Source organism: Rhopalosiphum maidis, chromosome 2 (assembly GCF_003676215.2).
Source record: "Rhopalosiphum maidis isolate BTI-1 chromosome 2, ASM367621v3, whole genome shotgun sequence".
Lineage (NCBI taxonomy): Eukaryota > Metazoa > Arthropoda > Insecta > Hemiptera > Aphididae > Rhopalosiphum > Rhopalosiphum maidis.
This window is the reverse complement of record NC_040878.1, coordinates 17,411,454-17,433,149: the sequence shown is the minus strand read 5'-3', so window position 1 is coordinate 17,433,149 and position 21,696 is coordinate 17,411,454. Positions and strand designations below refer to the sequence as shown.

At 25.8% G+C, this 21,696-nt stretch overlaps 1 protein-coding gene across 2 annotated transcripts in view; it reads right to left on the bottom strand.

Annotated features, from left to right (window-relative positions):
- Positions 1-11,454: 11,454 nt before the first annotated feature.
- Positions 11,455-21,696, bottom strand: part of LOC113554005 — a 76,403-nt gene continuing 66,161 nt past the window's right edge. For both annotated transcript variants that reach the window (XM_026957633.1, XM_026957632.1), the window contains exons 5-7: positions 20,536-20,669; positions 12,021-12,234; positions 11,455-11,604 (exon numbers count right to left, since the gene is read on the bottom strand). In XM_026957633.1, the coding sequence (XP_026813434.1) occupies positions 11,525-11,604; positions 12,021-12,234; positions 20,536-20,669 (428 nt within the window). In that variant the 3' untranslated portion in view covers positions 11,455-11,524. The remainder of the gene's footprint in view (positions 11,605-12,020; positions 12,235-20,535; positions 20,670-21,696) is intronic.

Sequence of the window (21,696 nt, the reverse complement as noted above, 5' to 3'; positions counted from 1 at the left end):
AATTCTGATGTTACCCAAATGTAATTAATGAAAAAAATAATGATAATATTTTATAAATATTAACTTTATAATAGTATTATGTGGATATTAAGTAATTTTCATTAATTAATTTCTAATTATAATATTAAAGTAATATTATTTAGTTATTTAGTTACACTTAATAGGATATTCTGAACTTAAACTTTAACTCTGCAAATAGTTTTTAGTATTAATAACTTCACTGTATTATCTTAATTTATTTGTTTATTTTAGGAAAATAAAAACAGATTATAATTCTTAAAAAAAAAAAAAAAAAGTTACACTTTAAACTAATATCACAAGGTATATGATTTAATTATCGTTTAATAAATTTTACTTAACGATACTTACTAAAGATCTTAATATGTTATATGGCATATTTAATATTATTTTAAATTTTAGCAATTTTAATTTTATTTAGATCATATATATAATATTTGGACATTTTTCCGATGCTTGTAAATTTTTTCGATTTTTCTAACACAACTGAGAATGTATATACATCATTCGCGCTGTGAATTTATTACAAATTGTTAATTAATTAATAAGTATAAATCGATTGCGCGAGAAATATATTATAACGAATATATTCACTATAATATTTCAAAATATTGTATTTTATACAAATATACAATAATAATAATAAAAAAAATACAAATTTTCAAATAATGTAAAATTTCTTATTTTTTTATTGATCGTAATCAGTTATAAGTTATAATTATGCGTTAACATTATATAAAGTTTCTAACAAAAGGAATACTAGGAATAAAATACTATTGAATACTATTTTTGAATATTATTTTAATTTGAATATATATTATGGTTGGTCTTCAAAGTCATCTGAAATTTCACTGATCCATATAAATAATCATATTATAACTTATGACTCTTAGAGTAGAATATCTAATTTATCTGCTATAGTAATATTATAAAACAATAGCAAAGAAGAGAAAAGTTGTCGAATTTTTTCTTTTTTAAAAAAAAAACTTTTTTTTTGTCTTTGACTCTTTGATCTACTAGGTAAACCTGGTCCGCTCTGATTTAATCTCTATTTGTCCGAAAACGATTAAGGATTTGTGTTAAATAAATATATTTAATTCATAGTTTTATTTTCGATTATGCGTTTTTCGTAATAATATGTTGTACAAAATTTTATTGTTTAGAAAAAAAATAATATATATTATAATTACTTATTATAAGGTAAATTATTATAAATATTTTGTTTGTGTTATAGCGTTTAAATTGCTTGTATGATTCATTAATCACGATTTTAAATACTTTCATACTGCAATCGTGTTTACTTGATATCGTTAGTTTATTTTACCAACAAAGCCCTATTATAGTGCGAATGTCCAACAAGTCAGGGTGATATAATTTTGTTGGGAGGTTTTCAGGAGGTTGTGCCAAATTCACATACTTCTATTGTGAAACGACAAAAACATAATACATGTGATAGATATAGTTATTAAGCGCAGCTCAGAATCTAAAAAACACAACGTTTATAAAAAAACAAAAAAATACAATAACAGGTGTAAAAATAAAAAATAACTCGACAATTTTGGTGTACTGCGTGTGAGAGCGGATGGCGGTCGCCACCACTTCCTCCCAGAAAGTACCTCTCACACCCACCCGCCGCAATAAATCTGGCTATTATTCTTCTTTCTCTTCGTCGTATCCACATGAAAGCACGCACGCACTTGTATACGCGGGTCGAATTACACGCGGGACCTTTGAGTTACGACGTCCTAAAACGCGTGCACCAGCCTTTGCCGAGCCCGACCGCCCGCCCGCCGAGACTCGGCCGTGATACCGTTGTAATTGTTGCCAACTTTTGACGCCGGTGTGCTAATGAATAACGACTGTAAATCTTTTCCTTACACCCGCCAGCACCGACTACCGTCTAACCGCCACAACTACCCCTACTTCCGCACCCAATCGGTAATACCAAACCCAGAGGACTGTGGACCACCACTCACACCGCCACACCGTCGTCTTTCACCTGTCTATATATATATATAAATATGTGTGTGTGTGTTTTTTATACGCGTCTTTGTGCCGACTGGTAGTGGCAGTGGCGCAACCGTAACCACAGTATATTTTTTCCGTCATTTATTTTATATATTTATATACCTGCAGTAACTTTTACGACGGTAAAACTTTCGTTTTTGTTATTCATTTTTTTTTCATTTTTGTATGAAACTTTGAAAATATATACGTGATGATAATAAGTTATAGATAAGTTAAAGATACAGGTGGAAAGAAATACATTAAAATTAAAAAAAATATTGTAAAAAAGAAATTTTTATTGTATAGACATACTGAAATAAGATATAAAAATAAACCCCGTAAGGTGATCGATAAGATTGGAATTCTGTAGGAGAATACGCATTTAAATTACGCTTGTAATAGACTCACGATGTAAATATCATTATCATAGTAGTATACCTACTATGTTAGGCATAACGCGTAATGTATCGACGAGTCCAAAAATAAAAATAAAAGCTTTCATCTGGTGGTTTATGTTCCGTGAAACGTAATTAATGATAGTTAATTCACAGATATAAATAATAACGACAACACTTACTAATTATCATTTAATAGTTATTATATTTGTTTACATTTTTGTATTATTGTATTCGTTTGGATGATTTCGTTATTGTTACTTTTGATGTGACAACTATACCATGTAGAGATTCTGGCATATGCAAATTTAAATTACACTTGTGTCGCTTGTGTGGAACAATTCCCATGATTATCATGGGAAATTATCACAACTTTGTTACTTCTTCAGTTTTCTTGTTTCATTAAGTACTTGTAAGTATACACTATATATGTATTATGTGTGGTAATATATAGATATATATGTATATGTATATATATATATACAATATAATATTAAATTCAAGGCTCTAGGCATTATCACGAAGTTTACCTATGAATAATTAATGAAGCGCTACAAATTATTTAAATTATTATTATGATTGTTATTTTTTTTAATAAATATAATATTAGGTAGGTGAAAATGAAAAAAAATATATATTTAGAGAGTAAATATATGCCACAGAATTTGTGAACGAATAAAAACGGCTTATTTAAAATCCATTAAAAGCCGTGGATCAAAATAGCGATAAATATAAATATAAATAACCAGTATTTTCTTTTTTTTTATAAATAAACGAAAACAGACTAATTAAATGAAGACGGAAGTGAAAACCGGGAAGTGCATATATAGTATACATAATATTATTACTATATTATTTATACTTTTTTGCCTTGTTCTATTGTCCAAATGACCATTATGTGTATAATAATATATTGATTTTTGTCGGTCAGCTCAAACAATAACTTTGTATTATTATTAATATTATAACGTGAGTGAAACAGATGTGGTAGTGGTGCAGGTGACCAGTTACTATTGTATAATAATACATACCAACCCTCGCCAATGTATATTGCAATGATATGACTTTCCCCATATGTCATTTTTTTATTCTTTTAATAACTCCCTGTTATATCGAATATCTGCTTCCCTTCACGGAAAATTAGTATACGTTTAAGGACGAGTAGAGGGCGCCGTAAAAGATATGATTCGCGTGACCACATTCACAAACAAAACTTTTTATATACATTTCAAACCAAAAAAAAAAAATGTAATATACATACATATACATTTATTTATATTTTTATATTAGTTTTATAGTAAAAAGCTTTTTTTTAGTTTCAAAAAAACATTTTTATACTGCGAAGGCGGCCCGTGAACTTTTGTGTGCAATGTGTGCAATTAAAATAACAAAAAATTCAAGAAATAATCGTGTAAGAAGTGTATAATAATATCTTGTTTTTGTATCGGTTTGTTCAAGCACGTTTTCCTGTTTTAATATCTTATTTAAACTTTGCGTTTTATAAAATATAAAACGATATTAATCTCTAAAATTACTCATATGAACTGTGTACAATACATTTAAACGCGTTCAAAGTCATAAACAAAATAATGTAATTATTACAATTATAAAATGTAAAACACTAAAATAATTCACACGCGGAGTAAGTCGCAACCGTTTGTTCATATATTATTCTCTCCACCATTTCAACCTTTGTGCATAATATATTATATTTGCAACACCTAGTGATTTCCATTTGCACGTGTATGTGTATGTGTACTGTGTATTCATATCAGACGATAAAATAAAATGTAATATATCAACATAAAATGTTTATTTTATTTTACCTACTTGTTGAAGGAACAATGGATAGTAATGTCATTCGTTTATGTATCAATCGTATAAGTAATATTAAAACCAATATTCTAATTTTTGATTAAAACAACAATGTTAAATATTATTTAGTAAACCAATTAATCAATATTCGTTTTTAACGAAAATAAAAAAGTAATTATAATATATTATATAATATCATTGTCATATAATACAAAAGAAACCTAATGTAATTTACATACTACACTACTTTGGAAGTTAATTAGTAAAATATTTTAAAATAAATAACTATTATCTGCATTTAAATAAATAGTTTAGTACAATATTAATAATAAATTATCAATATTATGAATATTATAGTATTGTTAATATTATGTTACAATTATATAAAAAGCATTCAAATACAAGTAAAAATATTTCTATTTACAACCAAATTTATTTTGAAATAATTGTTTTAACGTAAAAAGCATAGGCAGTTACAAATATCATTGTTAATAATAATTATTAGATTATTCTTAAAATAGTATAAGTTTATCAAATATGAATTTTTTTTTTTTTGTTATTATTATTAATACAAACATGTATGTCACGTATTAAAGTATTGATTAATATATAATCACTCAAGTAATTTACAAGTTCTCATTACTCCAATGCTATTTTATAGTAAATAGTATAATAAACATAAGATGTTATTGCTTCCGGTATATTATATCGTGCATCGTGCGGTTAAGTGGTGTTAAGCGTTTATTTACAACGTATTCGATTCATGAAAATCCACAGATCTAATCTGAAAATACAGTTTAAAATACTTAAGAGTATTGCAGATGTAGGTATACAGAGTGATTTTTTCACGTAGAACACATATTATATCGTATAACGGTCTTAACTAATGTTTCAATGTTCTAGACATATTATATTGGTGTTTGAAATATTATCAATTATGTTAAAACTCTCGAAATCTAAAATAAATAATATTATATTTAATACAACCGTATGCCTGCGACGACTGTAAAAAAATAAAAAAATATATCGCCCTGTACATTGAATTTAGTTCGTATTATAGATAAACGATAATAATGGGCTGCTGCAAGTCCCAGCCATTATATGGAAGTGAAATTTCACAACGATAATTTTTACGACTATATATATATATATATATATTATATATATACATGCGCGTACGTATACGATAATACTTCGTAAGTATATATCTATGTGCGCGTATTTGTGGCCGGAGAAAATCGTTCTTTGGTAAAAAAAAAAAAAAAAAAACTGGCTGTTATCCTTGCGTATACGGCATCGGCTAAGCCCTCGGCCTCGGAAGATATCCGCGAGCGCGGATCGCAGTGCGAAAAGGAATCGAATAAAACGATCTTCGTCTTGCGCGGTCGGTCAGCCGTTCGTTTGCAATTTAACGGGTGTACGGTACATTGTGTATGTGTGTGTGCGTATGTATATATATATATATAGACTCCGGTAAAACGTTATTGCCCCGCAAGTCTCGGAGCTCCCTTTAATAACGAATTTGGCAAATCCCAATGGACGAGCCTGTTTTATTGTACTGCTGCTTCCGGATGATTTTTTTCCCCGTACCTAATGTATATATATTATACTACTACGATATATACACACACTTTTGGTATATTGTGCCCATATATCGGTACCCATCTCGGCGTAGAACGACCAACGGGTTTCGGTAAATTGTTTCGGAGTGATTCTTCCGGTGTCGATGCGTGTGTGGTCGGGTATTACTGCGAGACGGAACGGTCAGACGCTTTCGGAACCATTTCCGACAGCGAATAAGCCGTTCAACGTTTAACTGGATGTATATAGGCGGTTAATCATTTGTTAGTCCCCAAAAGTTGATGATCTACAAATCTTAAGAAAATTTACTTTAAAATCGAATATAAATTACTCGGCAACAACGATTTTCTTATAAGTATAATACATAATAATATACTTTATTGTATTTATATGTAATGTTATATATGTTATAAACAATATACACATTTTCCAGGCAATGTGGTCCTACCAGAGCAATATGAATCGCAAATACAAACACATTATTTTTTGTGTAATATTTTGTATTCTATTTATTCAAACTAATAATAATGGAAAATACAATATCTAATAATTATTACAACTGTAATACTATTTATTTATTATATCAACAAATTAAAAATATATATATAATGACGATAGTAATTACCAATAGATAATAGGTATATATAATTGATGACATAACGTCATGCAAAACAAATAAGTTATTATTATGCATTGTTGTAATATTATTTTATCATGACCTATACTTACATGATTAATTTACATGTATTCACGATTTATATATATATATACTGGTAATTTATTTAATACTTAATAACAATAACTACATTTCGTTTATAAAATTAAATTATAAATAACTTAAAAAATATCATTAATAATACCGTAATATGCCTACACAGGTATCAGAATTATTAACATTTGCAAAAAAAGTAAATTAAATTATAAAGTGGTGAAAAATCCATCTGATTTAAAGTTCTGCAATTTTAAATTATTTTACATTAAGTTTAGTATAAAAAGAAAAATATTCAAGGAATTTAATTCATAACACAATTTATTCCCCTTTTTCACTAATGAATTACTCGGTTAAACAAAAATAATGCAGTAGGAAAAAGTTTAAGACTTCAAATACTATTAGGTAAATTATAATCATTAAAACTTGATATTTTAATTCTGCATTATTCATAAGCGGAAACAATTATTTTAATATACGTACACTGGTATATATATTTATTTTATATTTAAATAAATAATGCTCTAAAAACCATTTATAATCAGTTATTTGAAACCTACACCAATATCAACTGTTATAAATAAATACCAAATATATTTAAATTTTAAATATATACGAAGCGTACTTTCTTTAACTTCTGATTGATGTATAGTTTCTTATGAAACTCAAAACTATATTGTATTGTTATTACAGCAACTGTTTTTTCCTGTGTATCTATAACTTTGCTCAATGACATTTTTTCGTTCAACTTTGAATCTATAAATACATAACAACTTGAAGTCACTTTTTCAATTTTTCAAAATTATAAAAAATGTATTTTGATAGTTGTCGTTTTATGCAGGTATATATACTTCATATAAATATATTATGTATATATATATAGTAAACTTATGCTATAGGGCCACAATGAACCTTTTTCTCAAAAAAGTATAAAGTGATTGGACCATTAAAATATCAAGTAGACAATTTTAAAGAAACATAAGATCATTAAAATCCAGAACATACATTATAACTATAAAACATTATATTTTTAATTTCAATAAAAATACGAAGAAGAGGAAAAACTAGATTTGAATTTGTGAATTCTGTGTCATGTTATTTAAAAACAAATTAATAATTATTTGAATAATTGTTTGTTTTATATTGTTTGTTATTAAAAAAATTTTAATTATAAAAGTACTAAAATTAATAAATTGTATATATTTTTATACTTTTCAGTTGTACATTTGTGCTCGAGTAATAAAACATAAATACATATTATATACAAAATAGGTAGATAAAATGTGACCCAATTATCGAATGAAATGGTCGATAGACCACTCTTGTGATAAATAATATATAATATAGTTTTCACTTTTAACTTATTTTAATTATAACTCATAAATATGTATATTGTTCATGTATTGGGCTAGCTGAAACAAATATATAAATTTACATTTAAAATTCTTTTTTTGCAAATCATTTTAGGTATTAAAATACAGGTTCGAGAGGATGTGTTTACCTTTTTAATGAAAAATAAAAAACAAAATGGTGAAAATATTTAATTTTCTAAGTAGGAATTATTTTTTTAGATCGCAAATCACATTTTCTTTCTTATACAAATATAAGAATGGCTTTTAAACGTTTTAAATGATTTGACTAACAAATTTTGTATCAAATATTCTAATATTTTAAAAGCTTTTTTTTTTATTTCAAGTTGAAGAAACGTTTGACTGCTATATGAATTTACAGCGAAAAACCACTTGATAACAGGTTCCTAAGAAATACTTTAAAAACATATTATAAGTAGGTAGGAACGCCAAATATTTATAATTGAGTTTACGCTAAAATGGTCCTTGAGATTTCATGCTTATTCATTGAAGTTCTTATTTTTTCATTTTAGAGTGTAGTAATTATTGTTAGTGCTGGATATGAATGATAACTGCGTGTAAAAATGAATAATTAAATTGGTACTTACTGGTAAATGACGGTAGTTTGGTATTTTACAAGACTTACTTGACAATTCAAAATATTTTACGGCGTAGATATGAATGTACTGATAATATTTGGATCGTTGTTTAGCGGTGGTAATGCTAAAAAAGTTGATGTACAGTGTATACCACATAATTTTAAATTTATATAAATATACTATTGTGTCATAGAACACATAGTATTTAATACGACAATAAAATACGGTATTTGGTATCGACTATCGAAGATACCCCGTGTCAGTTAATTATTATCTAGGTTATATTTTATTTTTATCTCTATTTTTTAGTCACGTGCCGTAATAGTATAATACCGTATGATCACATGGACCATATAGCATCTTAACAATAACACAAAGCATTATCATAATATGATTATCATTTTTTTTTAAAGACTTATCTCAATGGTAATATTAATGAATCGTTAGGACTTTATATAAAGTAATAATGTAATATGAACGTTATTCAGTTGAACAAATAATGTTACTATTGTATGTTTTTTCTCAGTTTTTCAAGCCGTATATTTGGATATTTCTAGAAATTTTATGTGTAATAAACATGAAAACTAAAAGTTGAAAACTTATATGATAGTAAAAATAAATTCGAGTGCTATAGAAAATTGCTCTTGGATGCGTCCTTTGGCGTTCTCAGAAATCGGATATCTCGTGTTTAAGATTCAACTGTTGAAGATACAATTTGTTGAGTACTTACGTATTATATTACTTCTTTTTGAAACTATTGTTATGAAAATCTCGACTTGCTATTTTTTCAGCCGTTAAAAAAAATTATATACTTTGAATAATTTATAGTAAACATTTTACAGGTATCTCATTATATGAGGTAAGTACTAAATAGGAATATTATACGTTATATGATATACCAAATTTAACTGTAATTAACAATGATCGATAATAGTTAATGATAGCAAAAATCGAATAAATATAGTATGTTGCATGTAAAATATTTATACGAATATAGTATTATGTACATATGTATAGTAATTCTTAAAAAAAGGGAATCATCTGAGCCTGTGTGCGCGTGTGTGGGACCAGCTATTCCATTATACGTTATTATAGTGTATATATACATTATATTTTTACGTATTTTATATTATATTAAATTCCTTATGGGCTCAAACAAATTACTATCGATTAAACGCGCCTATTAGTTGCGTATAACCATCATAATAGAATAGCCAAATCCCATATAATATCATGTTAAAGAATTGTATTTTAATTTATGTTACAACTATAGGAAAACTCGGTATTGATAAATAAATTTAAATAAAAATAAAGGATACGATTTTGTGTGAATAGGACAGTGTGAAGCGACAGCTAATGTAAGCTAACATAAGTATAATATTTCAACGGTAATTTATACTTGATTTGATATATTTATATACACACATTATACATATAATAACAATATTTGGATACAATGACATATAATACAAATACCAATTACTATTAATACATTTTATCCACATGTATGTGATAACATTTCTTTATTTGATTGACTGATAAAAATCTTACTAAGAAATTGTGATGTCATTACAATAATATGTCTGTACATCCGTATCTAACCATACATATTTTAGTAAGTTTTTTAAGTCCTTATAAATAACCAGGTATACAGTTTTATATTTTTCTGTAAATTTTTCTATGTCCATATTCCTCTGCTTAATTATAGTATTTAATTAACTACTCAATAATGATAATCACACATTTTTTTTCAAAATATTATAATTTAGTTTTTATATGGCACATATTAGTTTATTATATAGATATTAGTCATTATAGGTATTTATTTCATTACAAACTTTTTTAATTTCACATAAATTCTTGAAGCAGTAGTTGATTTCATGACTCGCTATAGCATTATATAATATAGGCACAAGGCACATATTAAATTGAAACAATATTAATGACTATACTATTCTTAAACAGTAATACACTTATGGAATTGATTAGTTTTGACTGTGTTTGAAACCCGTTTGATTGTTAATTTTATTTTAATAATTAGGTGTTTCATAACCTGTGTTATTTATGCAAAATCAAAGTTTACATAATGTGATATAGGATTAAGTAAATTATGCACAAAATAAAATTATAATAAGGATGTATGATTGATGTGTCGTATGTCATTAAATTAATGTGAAACATTCTTGTTTGTTGAAACAATATCAATGTTTGCAATATTCGTTATTGGTCATCATCAATTCAATGTAAATGAAAATCTAATAAGTTTTTGAAACATTTACAAAATTTATGATAATGATTATCAGAAAGTTTTAAATTGGTAAGTTATATAGAAAGTTATTTATTATTTAGCGTGTCATATTCATATATTATTAAAATTATATTTGTTTTAAAAAATGTGACTTATTAATTATTTCACGTATCAATAAATTGTTGCAATGTAAATTGTGTCTATGAATTATAGCCAGCATTACTACATACTTTGAACGATAGTTTCTAATATATTTTTAGTTATCAATGGTATAATTATGAGAAAAGTTGTGTAAATTTAATTTAATCATCTCTCATTGACTTTATCATCTATTACATTTGTTTTGAAAACAAATTGAATCAAAATATAGTCATTATTGAATATAAATTAATTATCAAAATATAAATTATATTAGCTGGGATTGACCAACATATAGATAGTATAATATTTTATTTTGTCTATCAAGGTTGATAATTTTATAACATCCACTTAGAAAAATTATGGCTACTTGCCTGCAAGTTATATATTATATCTATCTAATAGAAATTTTAAATAATTGTTATTCTCACTAGTCTTACAGAATGCGAGAAACGATTCGAAGTGAGGATATTAAGTAATTTAAAACACATTATTTATATTTAACACAAGTAGTACATGTTTATTTAAATAGGGATTAACTATATCTAATACAATCCAATTTACAAATAAAATACATTTTTCAAAAAATTAAAATATTAGAATTAAATTATATTTGATATGATATTTTTTATTTATTTATTAATAATTTGTTTTCTTATTTCATTTTAAAAAAACACATGTATGAATAATAAAAATAGGAACACGATGACTCTGCTGGAATTACATTCGCTGGAAGATCCTGTAACTAAAAAAATAACAATATCGAACGTTAGGTTATGTCTATATTCCATAATATATACAATGTTGTTAAAGACAACTTTAAAGATGTTAAGATTTGTAAGTGGTAATGGATATTTGGTGTTTTGAATAAACATATTTAATTGTAATTTATTCAATATGGGTGATTCAATATTTGATGTCTTATGTCGACCATGTACCTTTATTATAAGAATGTCCTTAAAATAGACGCTATTATTAGCTGGAGGGTGAGCATATCATTTATTTGACTAAAAAAAATAATTTTTTTCAGTATTAGCAATAAATCATTATGACACTTGAAATTATTCCAAACCGATTTTCAAATGTAATAACAACTGTTGGTATAGTTATATATATTTTTTTATTTTCGATACCAATGAATAAATAAATGTAATTTGTTACCGAGCAGGAGTGCTTCTCTTTTATCTTGTCTGGGCAGCACTTTCTCGTTGTCACTACTCCATAATACGGGTGATAGTACCGCCACACACCTAACCCTCACTGCACCGTTCAACACAGTTTCCGCGTCCAAAGGTAAATGCAACCCCAAAGTTGTCGTCACAAGTCCTCGAGGGTGTTTTTGTGCTGGGAATCTCTTCAAAGATTCTTCTCTCGCCTGTAAAACACACGCACAATCTCAAAAATGAATAATAATAATAAATATATATTTATAGCACAGAACATACACAATAATATACGTGAAAAAATCATTATTTTCACCTTTACGTAAAATATCATTAAATAGCTTTGTTTATCATGTAAAAATGTATTTATATTTCAAACGGCTTGCATATTATAATATAATCTTCAAAATAATGAGAAAACTAATTGTTTTTTTTATGTATATGTATATAAAATGATGATAATAATAAAATTAATGATACATATTATTAATTTAAAAATATATTAGCTATTACAATTTAATTATTGTTTGGGTACTACAAAATAGTTATCATTACATATTATTATTTCCAATATTTGTAAAATATTAAAATTATTATTATTATTAAAAAAAAAAAGTTTGTGATGATTATAACCTTGTTTTTTGTTATAAATTACTTTGAATCAAATTATTTTTGCCTTCAGTAGGTTACCCTGGTACTCTCGTGTTAGATAAAAAATGTCTTTTATTAAAGATAATACATTTTTTTTCAACATTTATTAATTTTAAATTTCAAATCTATTTTCATTTTTATTTTTATTTTTTTAATAATGATGCATAAATAGAAGCTAGATAAAATATCAATACTCTGACACCACACAAAATAATATTACAACATAGTTTAAAATTAGTAAAGTAATATTTTACCTTGTAAAACTTATTTAAAGTTAAGTATACCTTCTAAGATAAAAATAAATAATAAAAGTAACTGTATGCACTTATTTTACATTTACTATTTATCAAGAGTGTTGTATGTTAGTATGTTCAACAAAATATTATTATTATTACTATAACTATATTAAATAACATAATTGTAAGTGACCTGAATTTAGTATATACATATTTTTAATTTCACTAAAATATGGACAATTTTAAAATAAAAAAAAACATAATAAACTAAGTATAATTTTATTCAATAGTATTTGTTGATATTTTTAAATGTATCAACATATAATAATAAAATCAAGAGTTACGTTTTAGCGAGGAACTTACACTCCTTTTATACTTTTGCTTGTACATTAAAAAAATAAAATAATGAAAAACAATAACATTGAGTACCGTAAAAATGAAATATGTTTAGTATTCCGATTGCATGTATATATATTTATGTATAACTTTCAATGTCAATAAACCTATTAGACCAATTGAAATTACATAATAATCGGCTAAAGGTTATTATTGGGCGTGTCAAAAAAATGTAGACAGAATTCGATAGGCATTTTTAAATTAAAGCTTACTGCGTTTTATCTATCATAAATTCATAACTCATAATATATTGTATTAAAATCAAAATCAAATATTTATTCTATTTAACTACATTATGTATATTATTTTAATCCCGATTATTGTGTATTTTAAATTATTATTATCAAATATATTTCAAAATCAATTGTAATCATTTTAAATTATTAAATTAATCCATTATTTATCGAAATTATTTATTGAGATGCAACCTACCAACCAAATGTTCATATTAACTAATATTTTATGTTTTATTATGTTCTAACTGTAAAACTACATCGAATATTATTACTTTTACTGAAAAAAAATCACGAAAACAGACTATAGTTGCAATTGGCGCTAAATAAAAATACAAATAAAAATAAATGTTTAGCTTTAAATTCTTATGGTGATGTCCCTTGCGTTAGAAGTAGGTATTCCACAGACCATAAACATTATGTAAAAATAACGCGTTCTACGTTTAAATGAAATTTTCCACCAAAATCATTTGTCAGTTTACAATATACACAATAGAAATTTAAAAAAAGAGATTTGAGAGAAGTATTTTTCGTTTTTTAAGATAGCTTACTGAGTCATGAATAAATTTTACTAACAAATATAAATTGCTTATCAAATATTGATCCTTCGAAAATATATCAAATTATACTTAGTGATATTGACACATTTTTCAAGATTTTTATGAAATATAATACCTACCAAAATGTGATTTAAATGTTATTAATACATTATTCAATAATTATAAGATATATTTGTCGTTTATTAAATCAGATAAAATTTATCATGACATTCATTTTTTTTTTTGCAATTCATTATTTTAATTTAGTAACATTTTATAACAGAGTATAAACTGTTTGATGTTTTTAAATATATTTATAAAATAAATCATTGGTGACAAGTGATTTTTTTTATAATATATGATTCATGGTTATGTATTTTATGGTAATATTTTTATTGATATATTGATAATATATGTATAATGTATATAAACGAACGTCTTAAAAATCTTATCCAAACATCTAGATTGTTGAACTTAAAATAAATAAACCTATACGTTTAATAAAGGAACTGAATAATTTAACAGAATCTTGTTTGGACTTCAAAGGTTATAGGTGTATATTTATTTCGAGTGTTATCCAATTAAGTAAATAAAAAATATACAGATTATTCCGTCATTTTTGTATATTAATATAAACGATAATCATAAGAAGATTTTACAAACATATTGTGAAATAGAAAGGTTTTAGCTTAACCGGAAAAAGAGCGCCACGAATTTAAAGTTCTATAAAACCATGGTAAATGATTGTTGGGTTTTTAACGTGGGTCTGATTTGACGGGTGAACCTTCTTGTTGAAATTTTAAGTTATTCTTATAATATTATAGTGATGAAAATTCAAATTCCCTTCAACCCTTGCTTGACTGTATAATTACGGTTCGTACACCGGATTTTGGCACAAGGTATTCCCTTGTATGACAAAAAAAAAACCACACCGTGACCGAATGCGTGCATGAAGCTTGCGTGTAATAATCCTTTTCACCGACACATCATATTTTAAATGCCATTATGCAAAAGACAACCTTGTTAAGAAATTCTCGAGTAATTTATTTGTTTACATTTTTTACCGACTGTTTAAAGCTTCTATGCAGCAATTTATTCTGTATAAAATATTATGCTGTACTAAACGTAACTCACTAATGGTAATTAAATCATTGACGTTCATCATATGTAATTTCAATACCTATTACAAATTACAATACTATATAATTTTAATTGATTTTCATGATTTTAAGTAATATTTTTTCCTCTGATTTAAAATGTAATAATAGTGAACTTTATTTTTGACAATTTTTTTTTTAGAATTTCACGTTTTTATCAAAATTATTGATCTCAATTTATAAATATACGCACCTATATTAAGGTTTAAATTATGATAAAGTACAAGCATTAAAAATTAATATTTCATCTTAGTATCACATTGGAATGTGTAATATAGTCATTGTACTATATTGTATTATACTCTACTCCATATTTATAGTTAACCAATGTAAGGTTTATGCACGACTATAGAATACCAAATAATATTATACATTAAAGGTACAATTATACGTGTACTTAGGTAAATTATGAATTATAAAACAAACCCGTTAACAATAAATCACGTAACGAGGGATATGTCATTATTTCGTTTCTTTATTCCCATATTATAAATGTTTATATATAATTACAGCGTTCGACAGTCATCAAATCGTTGTGGATACATTTTTGAACGTTGTTGATTAATTATTATTACATTTACATTTATGTTTTACTAACAAATACTTCAGTTCCATTATTTCTATGGTACATAGATAATAATACGACCATGTGGATCCAGTACCAATGACAAATTAAAATTAAAAAATATTTAATCACATTTTTAAATTTTGAATAAAGTTCTCAGTTACATCTTGAATATAAATAAAAAATTGCTCATTTTATACTGTAGCTTTTTTTAGAAAAAACAAGAAACAATACTTTAAAATTTACAATATAATATCTACAAAACTTCTGTAACGAATTATCTTGATCAAGATACCTTAATCTCACTAAAAGTGAAGTCATTATTTTTACCTTGATAAAATACACAAATTTATCTTTAATATAAGTTAACAATTAAAAAATCCAATAGAACAACACAAATGATTCGATAAAATACATATTACTTAGGGATACACTTTGACTAAAAACTAACTTAGAAAATGTATATCAATAGTAAGAAATTAACAAGAATATAACTCTTATCCTTCCTAATAAACCAAACTTTACTTCCTAATGAAAATTACAAATTACAAATTATTCATAACGAATACCTGAGAATAACACTCAAATCCCTAAGATCTTCGTGAAACAAACAACTGCACTATAACATGAATAGCCCTACTATAGAAATTATAATCAACAGGAATACTTCAATAATATTCTAAAAATCGAAGTCTCCATTACATAAACAATAACAAAAAACAAACCTAGACTGAAAATACGTCTATTATGAGACATTTTGTTAAAATATCAACCAAACAGATAACACAGAAGATACTACTTATTTTAATTCGCGATTCGCGTTTATTTGTATTATTTATTGTACATGTATAACATCGTAAAAACATAAAGGTTGTAGAGTTTTCTCTACTTAGCTGATAATAATTAAAATATAACCACATATATAAAATGTATATTATTTTTATACACGGGTAATAATTGATTATTTATGCAAATTATATTATTGTTTTATACATTATATACTGCAATGTACAGAACATATAGCTAACAATTTTTTTCTTAAAAAAATTATACGTCCACTGAGATAATATTACTACTTTACTAGTAGATATTTAGTGTCCGTCTAGAAAATCTAATGGCTTTCAAGTTATTTGCCATTATGAATGTGTAAGCTTTCGAAATATTTGTGAAGTCCGGCGGACCGGAATTTATCCGTTTCGCGTGTGTCTTAGACCTGAGAGGATTACACGTGGTGTGTATAAGGTGATGAAATAGATTTTCATTCAACTCAAAAAGCTAATGCTTTGTCGCTTTATGAATGGCCGAACTAAAGGACACGCGTTTAGACGCTATATAGGTATTAAATCATTTTATTTCATACTTATAATTATACATACGTTTAGAAAAATAAAATTCATATTACTTTGTGACCACGTTCAGTAGTTTTCGTACAATTATGTTCAAATAAATAAACGTTACTACATTAATTTCACTCGGGTCTTTCGGACGCGGCGGGTTGTAAACGCAAGTCATATCATCGAGATAAAATTTAAAATTTCGCCGTTATATCGGTACAAATCGAGTTAATGGGTTTTCAAATGAAATTTCAACAATCAGCTACCAATAATATTTTTAAGCTGCCAACCGTCTTAGGGTTATTTACGCGTTCGCTGAAACTGTTTGGCGTCAGCTCGAAAACGATCTATTTCTACTAATAAACAATGCTTTTTAATTGTGTTTGCGTTCCACAAGTCACTATATATAAGCAGTATATTATGAAACGAGCTGTGTGAAAATCCACGAACAACGTTTCACTTGTCTGTTAATGTAGTCGCTATTTGGACAGCAATTAATTAAACACATGCAAGTAGTGTATATTAGCGGAATGTCGGTAACGGAATTAAACATGCGAGGCGATAAGGCTATAGGGAGAGCCCCGAGAAAGAAAAACGAATCCAAATCGGTTACGTTGACGGTGTCGTTTTGTTCTGTGTGAATTTATCTTTAGTGTAAATCCGATATAGCCGGTATGTGGGTTTCATTAGCACGGGCGTACGTTCGTCTCCCGTCTCCGGTGGCAATAAAACCACCTCGCTGAGAATATCCAGTAATAGAAAAAAATAAAGATTTTATTATTTTTCGCGCCCGTAAATATATTATCTCGTACACTTTTTGAACGCTCAAGTTCAATCTAGCTAGCTTTGGGTCGTAAAAAAAAATTTGTTTTTCTTTAAACGCTATAAACATATTTTAACGCATTGACGAATGATGTCGGATTAGATTTGCATCGCTAAGCCCGTTGCTGCACAGTTTCTTGTTTTAACCGAAGTACTCTTTAGGCACCATCGGATAAGCGAAATTCTGCTATTATAATATTATTATTATTATTATACAGCAGTTATTAATTTAAACGTTTTGTTGTTGTTCTAAGATTCTCAAACTGTTTGGAAATAGTTCCAAAATAAAACTTGGATACAGGTATGTATCTACTAAACGTATGTGAACACAGTTTGATAATATTAAACTAAACATTTGGGGATTGACTCAAAAATACTCATAGGTAATTCAAATTAATAATGAAAGATGTAATATTAGATAATAATACCTGCAATACGTTTACCTATTATACTTCAATCATTTTGAAACTAAATTAATGATACCATTTGAATTTGAATTTATTCGCATTCTAAAATATAAATACTACGCTACAGCTATTTATCGATATTATATTAAAAGTACCATTTAATAATAACAATTTATTAACATGTAATAAATGTAATCACAAGGCGCTTTATTCTTTTTAAGCTTGGAAAATTATCCACATAACAGTAAAAACTAAATTAAATATTTATTTATTGACAACAACTTTTCAAATTTTATTTTTATTAAGTTACCCAGCAAAATGAAAGTTTTTACATTATATGAATAGTTATTATTATTATTATATATTTTTTCAAGGTAATAATCAAAGGCTATGAATTAAATAACAAATAATAAAGAAAAACTTAAACACTTAAATGGAACATTTTTAAACAAGTTTAACATTTTGTTGTTCTTATCTGGCATTTTAATAGTTAATTGTAATATATTAAATATCTGATACTTAATTATTTTGTTTTATTATTTTCTCACATCAGACATGGAATGCGTATCAATTATAAGTAATTTATACGTTTTCGTGTCGTTCAACTTATGTTTCATTGATCTAATTTACGGTTCAAATATATAGTACATTTGTAAATAAAAAGTTATTTATTTGTTTTTAAATGTATTCAGTTTAAATTCGTAGTTACGTATCAAACCTAATTACAAATGACTTCATACATCACGTTTATATTCAAATTATCATAGGTTTATAGTAAATCATATTATTTAAATTACAATAGCTTAATAGTGATAACTTATAAGAAAGGATGTGCGACTAACTTTTTTTCAATTTCATATTCTGTTAATGTTCTATCTATAAATTTTGGTTATCGTTTGCAGATCCTCCTCGCATATGAAAGGTTGAAAAGATAAAATACGTATAAATATATAATATTAGATGTAGAAAAACTATGTTAAAATAAAGCTTTATTTTTATCTACATACAATGCAGTTTAAGTAAAACTTATATTTATATAATACACATATCCATATGACTTAGGTTTTTGAAGTAAAACGAATGTATCGTTTATCTATTTGTATATTATTGTACCAAATAAATATAAAAGATAGAATACGTCGTTATTGAATAAGAAAAGCAATATGTTTTTTATGTTTTTGCAAAACATATTCTGAACCAACAAATTTATGTAAAATATAAACGACTATAAATTTTATAAAATTCTTCAACGTAATATACTATATAAATATATAAAAAAAAATACAAGTGGTATTTTTAACGTATATTTATTCGTTCGTATTAGTGTGTATAAAGAGATAAGAATTATTTGATTTAAATCGTATGTAGGTGTAGTAGGTTTTATGAGTGTAATTATTCATTGCAAAATTAATTTATATTATCGTAGCGTATAATACACGATAAACATATAATCTAAATTGCATGTTCATTTACACTGTCGATGGAGAACTTACGGGTAGAGAATTGTTACAGTGAAATTTAAAATAAAAATAAAATTGTTGTTACGGTACAAAAGGAGGATTCAGAATTTATAATAGTCAGTGAAATATGTAATTTGGTTCCGGTGTACTTTGTTGGCAGACACACACACACACACACACACAAAATGTAGATATACAGTGTATAATATAAATATAGATGGTATCTGCATGCAGTCGTGTACTTGCACCGTCTACAACACAAGGGGGGAGGGGACGGTAGACGTAGTTTATGACAGTACAATATTATATTAATATTATAACCTGTCTTTGAGCAGACCATTTCATATCGGTAATATTATAACCGCAAAAGGGTCGTACAATGTCCAGAGACCTTCATAGAAACACGCATCTACTGCAGTTATCGAAAACGACGAAACTGGACGGAAACCATTTATTTTAACACGATAGTGATGAGTCAAAATATTTTACTTTTATTCAAATTTGCAATAATTCAAATAATTGGAAATTATGTTGATTTATTTTTTTGTTTTAACAAATATATTTCCATTCGTCTATTTTATATTAACATCTCAACAATACAGATAACGTATGTGCTAGTGAACTACACAACAGTTTTTATTTTTAAAATTCGTCTTTGTTTTAAATTTTGAAAAAGCACAATGCTTGAAGATTATTTATCGGATTTAACTTACCGAAATGTTATTTATGAACCAATGAAGACTGGATGCTGGATAAGACTTGGCTGAAGAACAGTTCAAATTGATCGTGTCACCAAACTGGTAAACTGACTTATCACCAGTAATGTACGGTCCGTCTTTAGGCAAGTCTGAAAATAAAATGAAATAAATGAAAATAAAATGTGAGTATAGCCTGTTATAACAGTTAAACATTAAACAAATTAAATCTAATTTAATTTTTCCTTTTCTTACAGAAACTAATCGACTTAACATAATCCTTAATATACTATCAGCTTAGTTAACCGTTACATAATATCAAATATTATTCCGTGACATAATATTCACAGTAATTTTAAGACGTTCCATAATGGAATTAAACATTATAAGCTAATAAATCATTTTTATTCCTTTATTTAATTTTATATTTCAGTTTTTTTTTTTTTTTTTTGGTGAACTGAGCATCATTTAACTATTAATTTAGGTGATTTAAAATCACTTGATTGAAAAAAATCCTAACTATATACTTGTCTTACTTTGAAGTTTTAAAATATTATTTTATACAAGAATACACCTATATTATCTATGCGAAACGCCGTCTACCAGATAATACCTTTATTATTAAAGAAAAAGAAAATATTCGAGATAACCTTTACATCAAAAACTTGTTTTAATATTATTTCGTTAACCTATTGTAGTATCACATTTTTATGTTTTAAAAAAAAATCACATATTATAGTTAAACAATTTTGATTTGATTTGGCGATGCATTAAAATATGTTCGTTAAAATTAAAAATCTTAGTGAATTATGGAATATTTCAATAATTATAATTCTGCTTATACAACGGTAACAATAGCATATTGATATTTATACAATTGATGCTTATTAATACAGAGATTGAAATGTTAAATTTACCAAAAAATAATAATGGTATTGAACCAATAGAGTTATTTTAAACTATAAAGTACTTATTGTCTTTGTTGTAAATATTTTATACTATATAGGAATTATTTTGCTTTATTATAGTTTTTTTTTTTTTTTTTACTAAAATACAAATACATAAATTTTATTATTTATAGCTTTATAATATGATTAAACGTGGATTAGTTTAATATCAACCTATACAAATTTCTATTTTATTAAATTTTCAGAGTGAAATATAATAAATAATAATAAT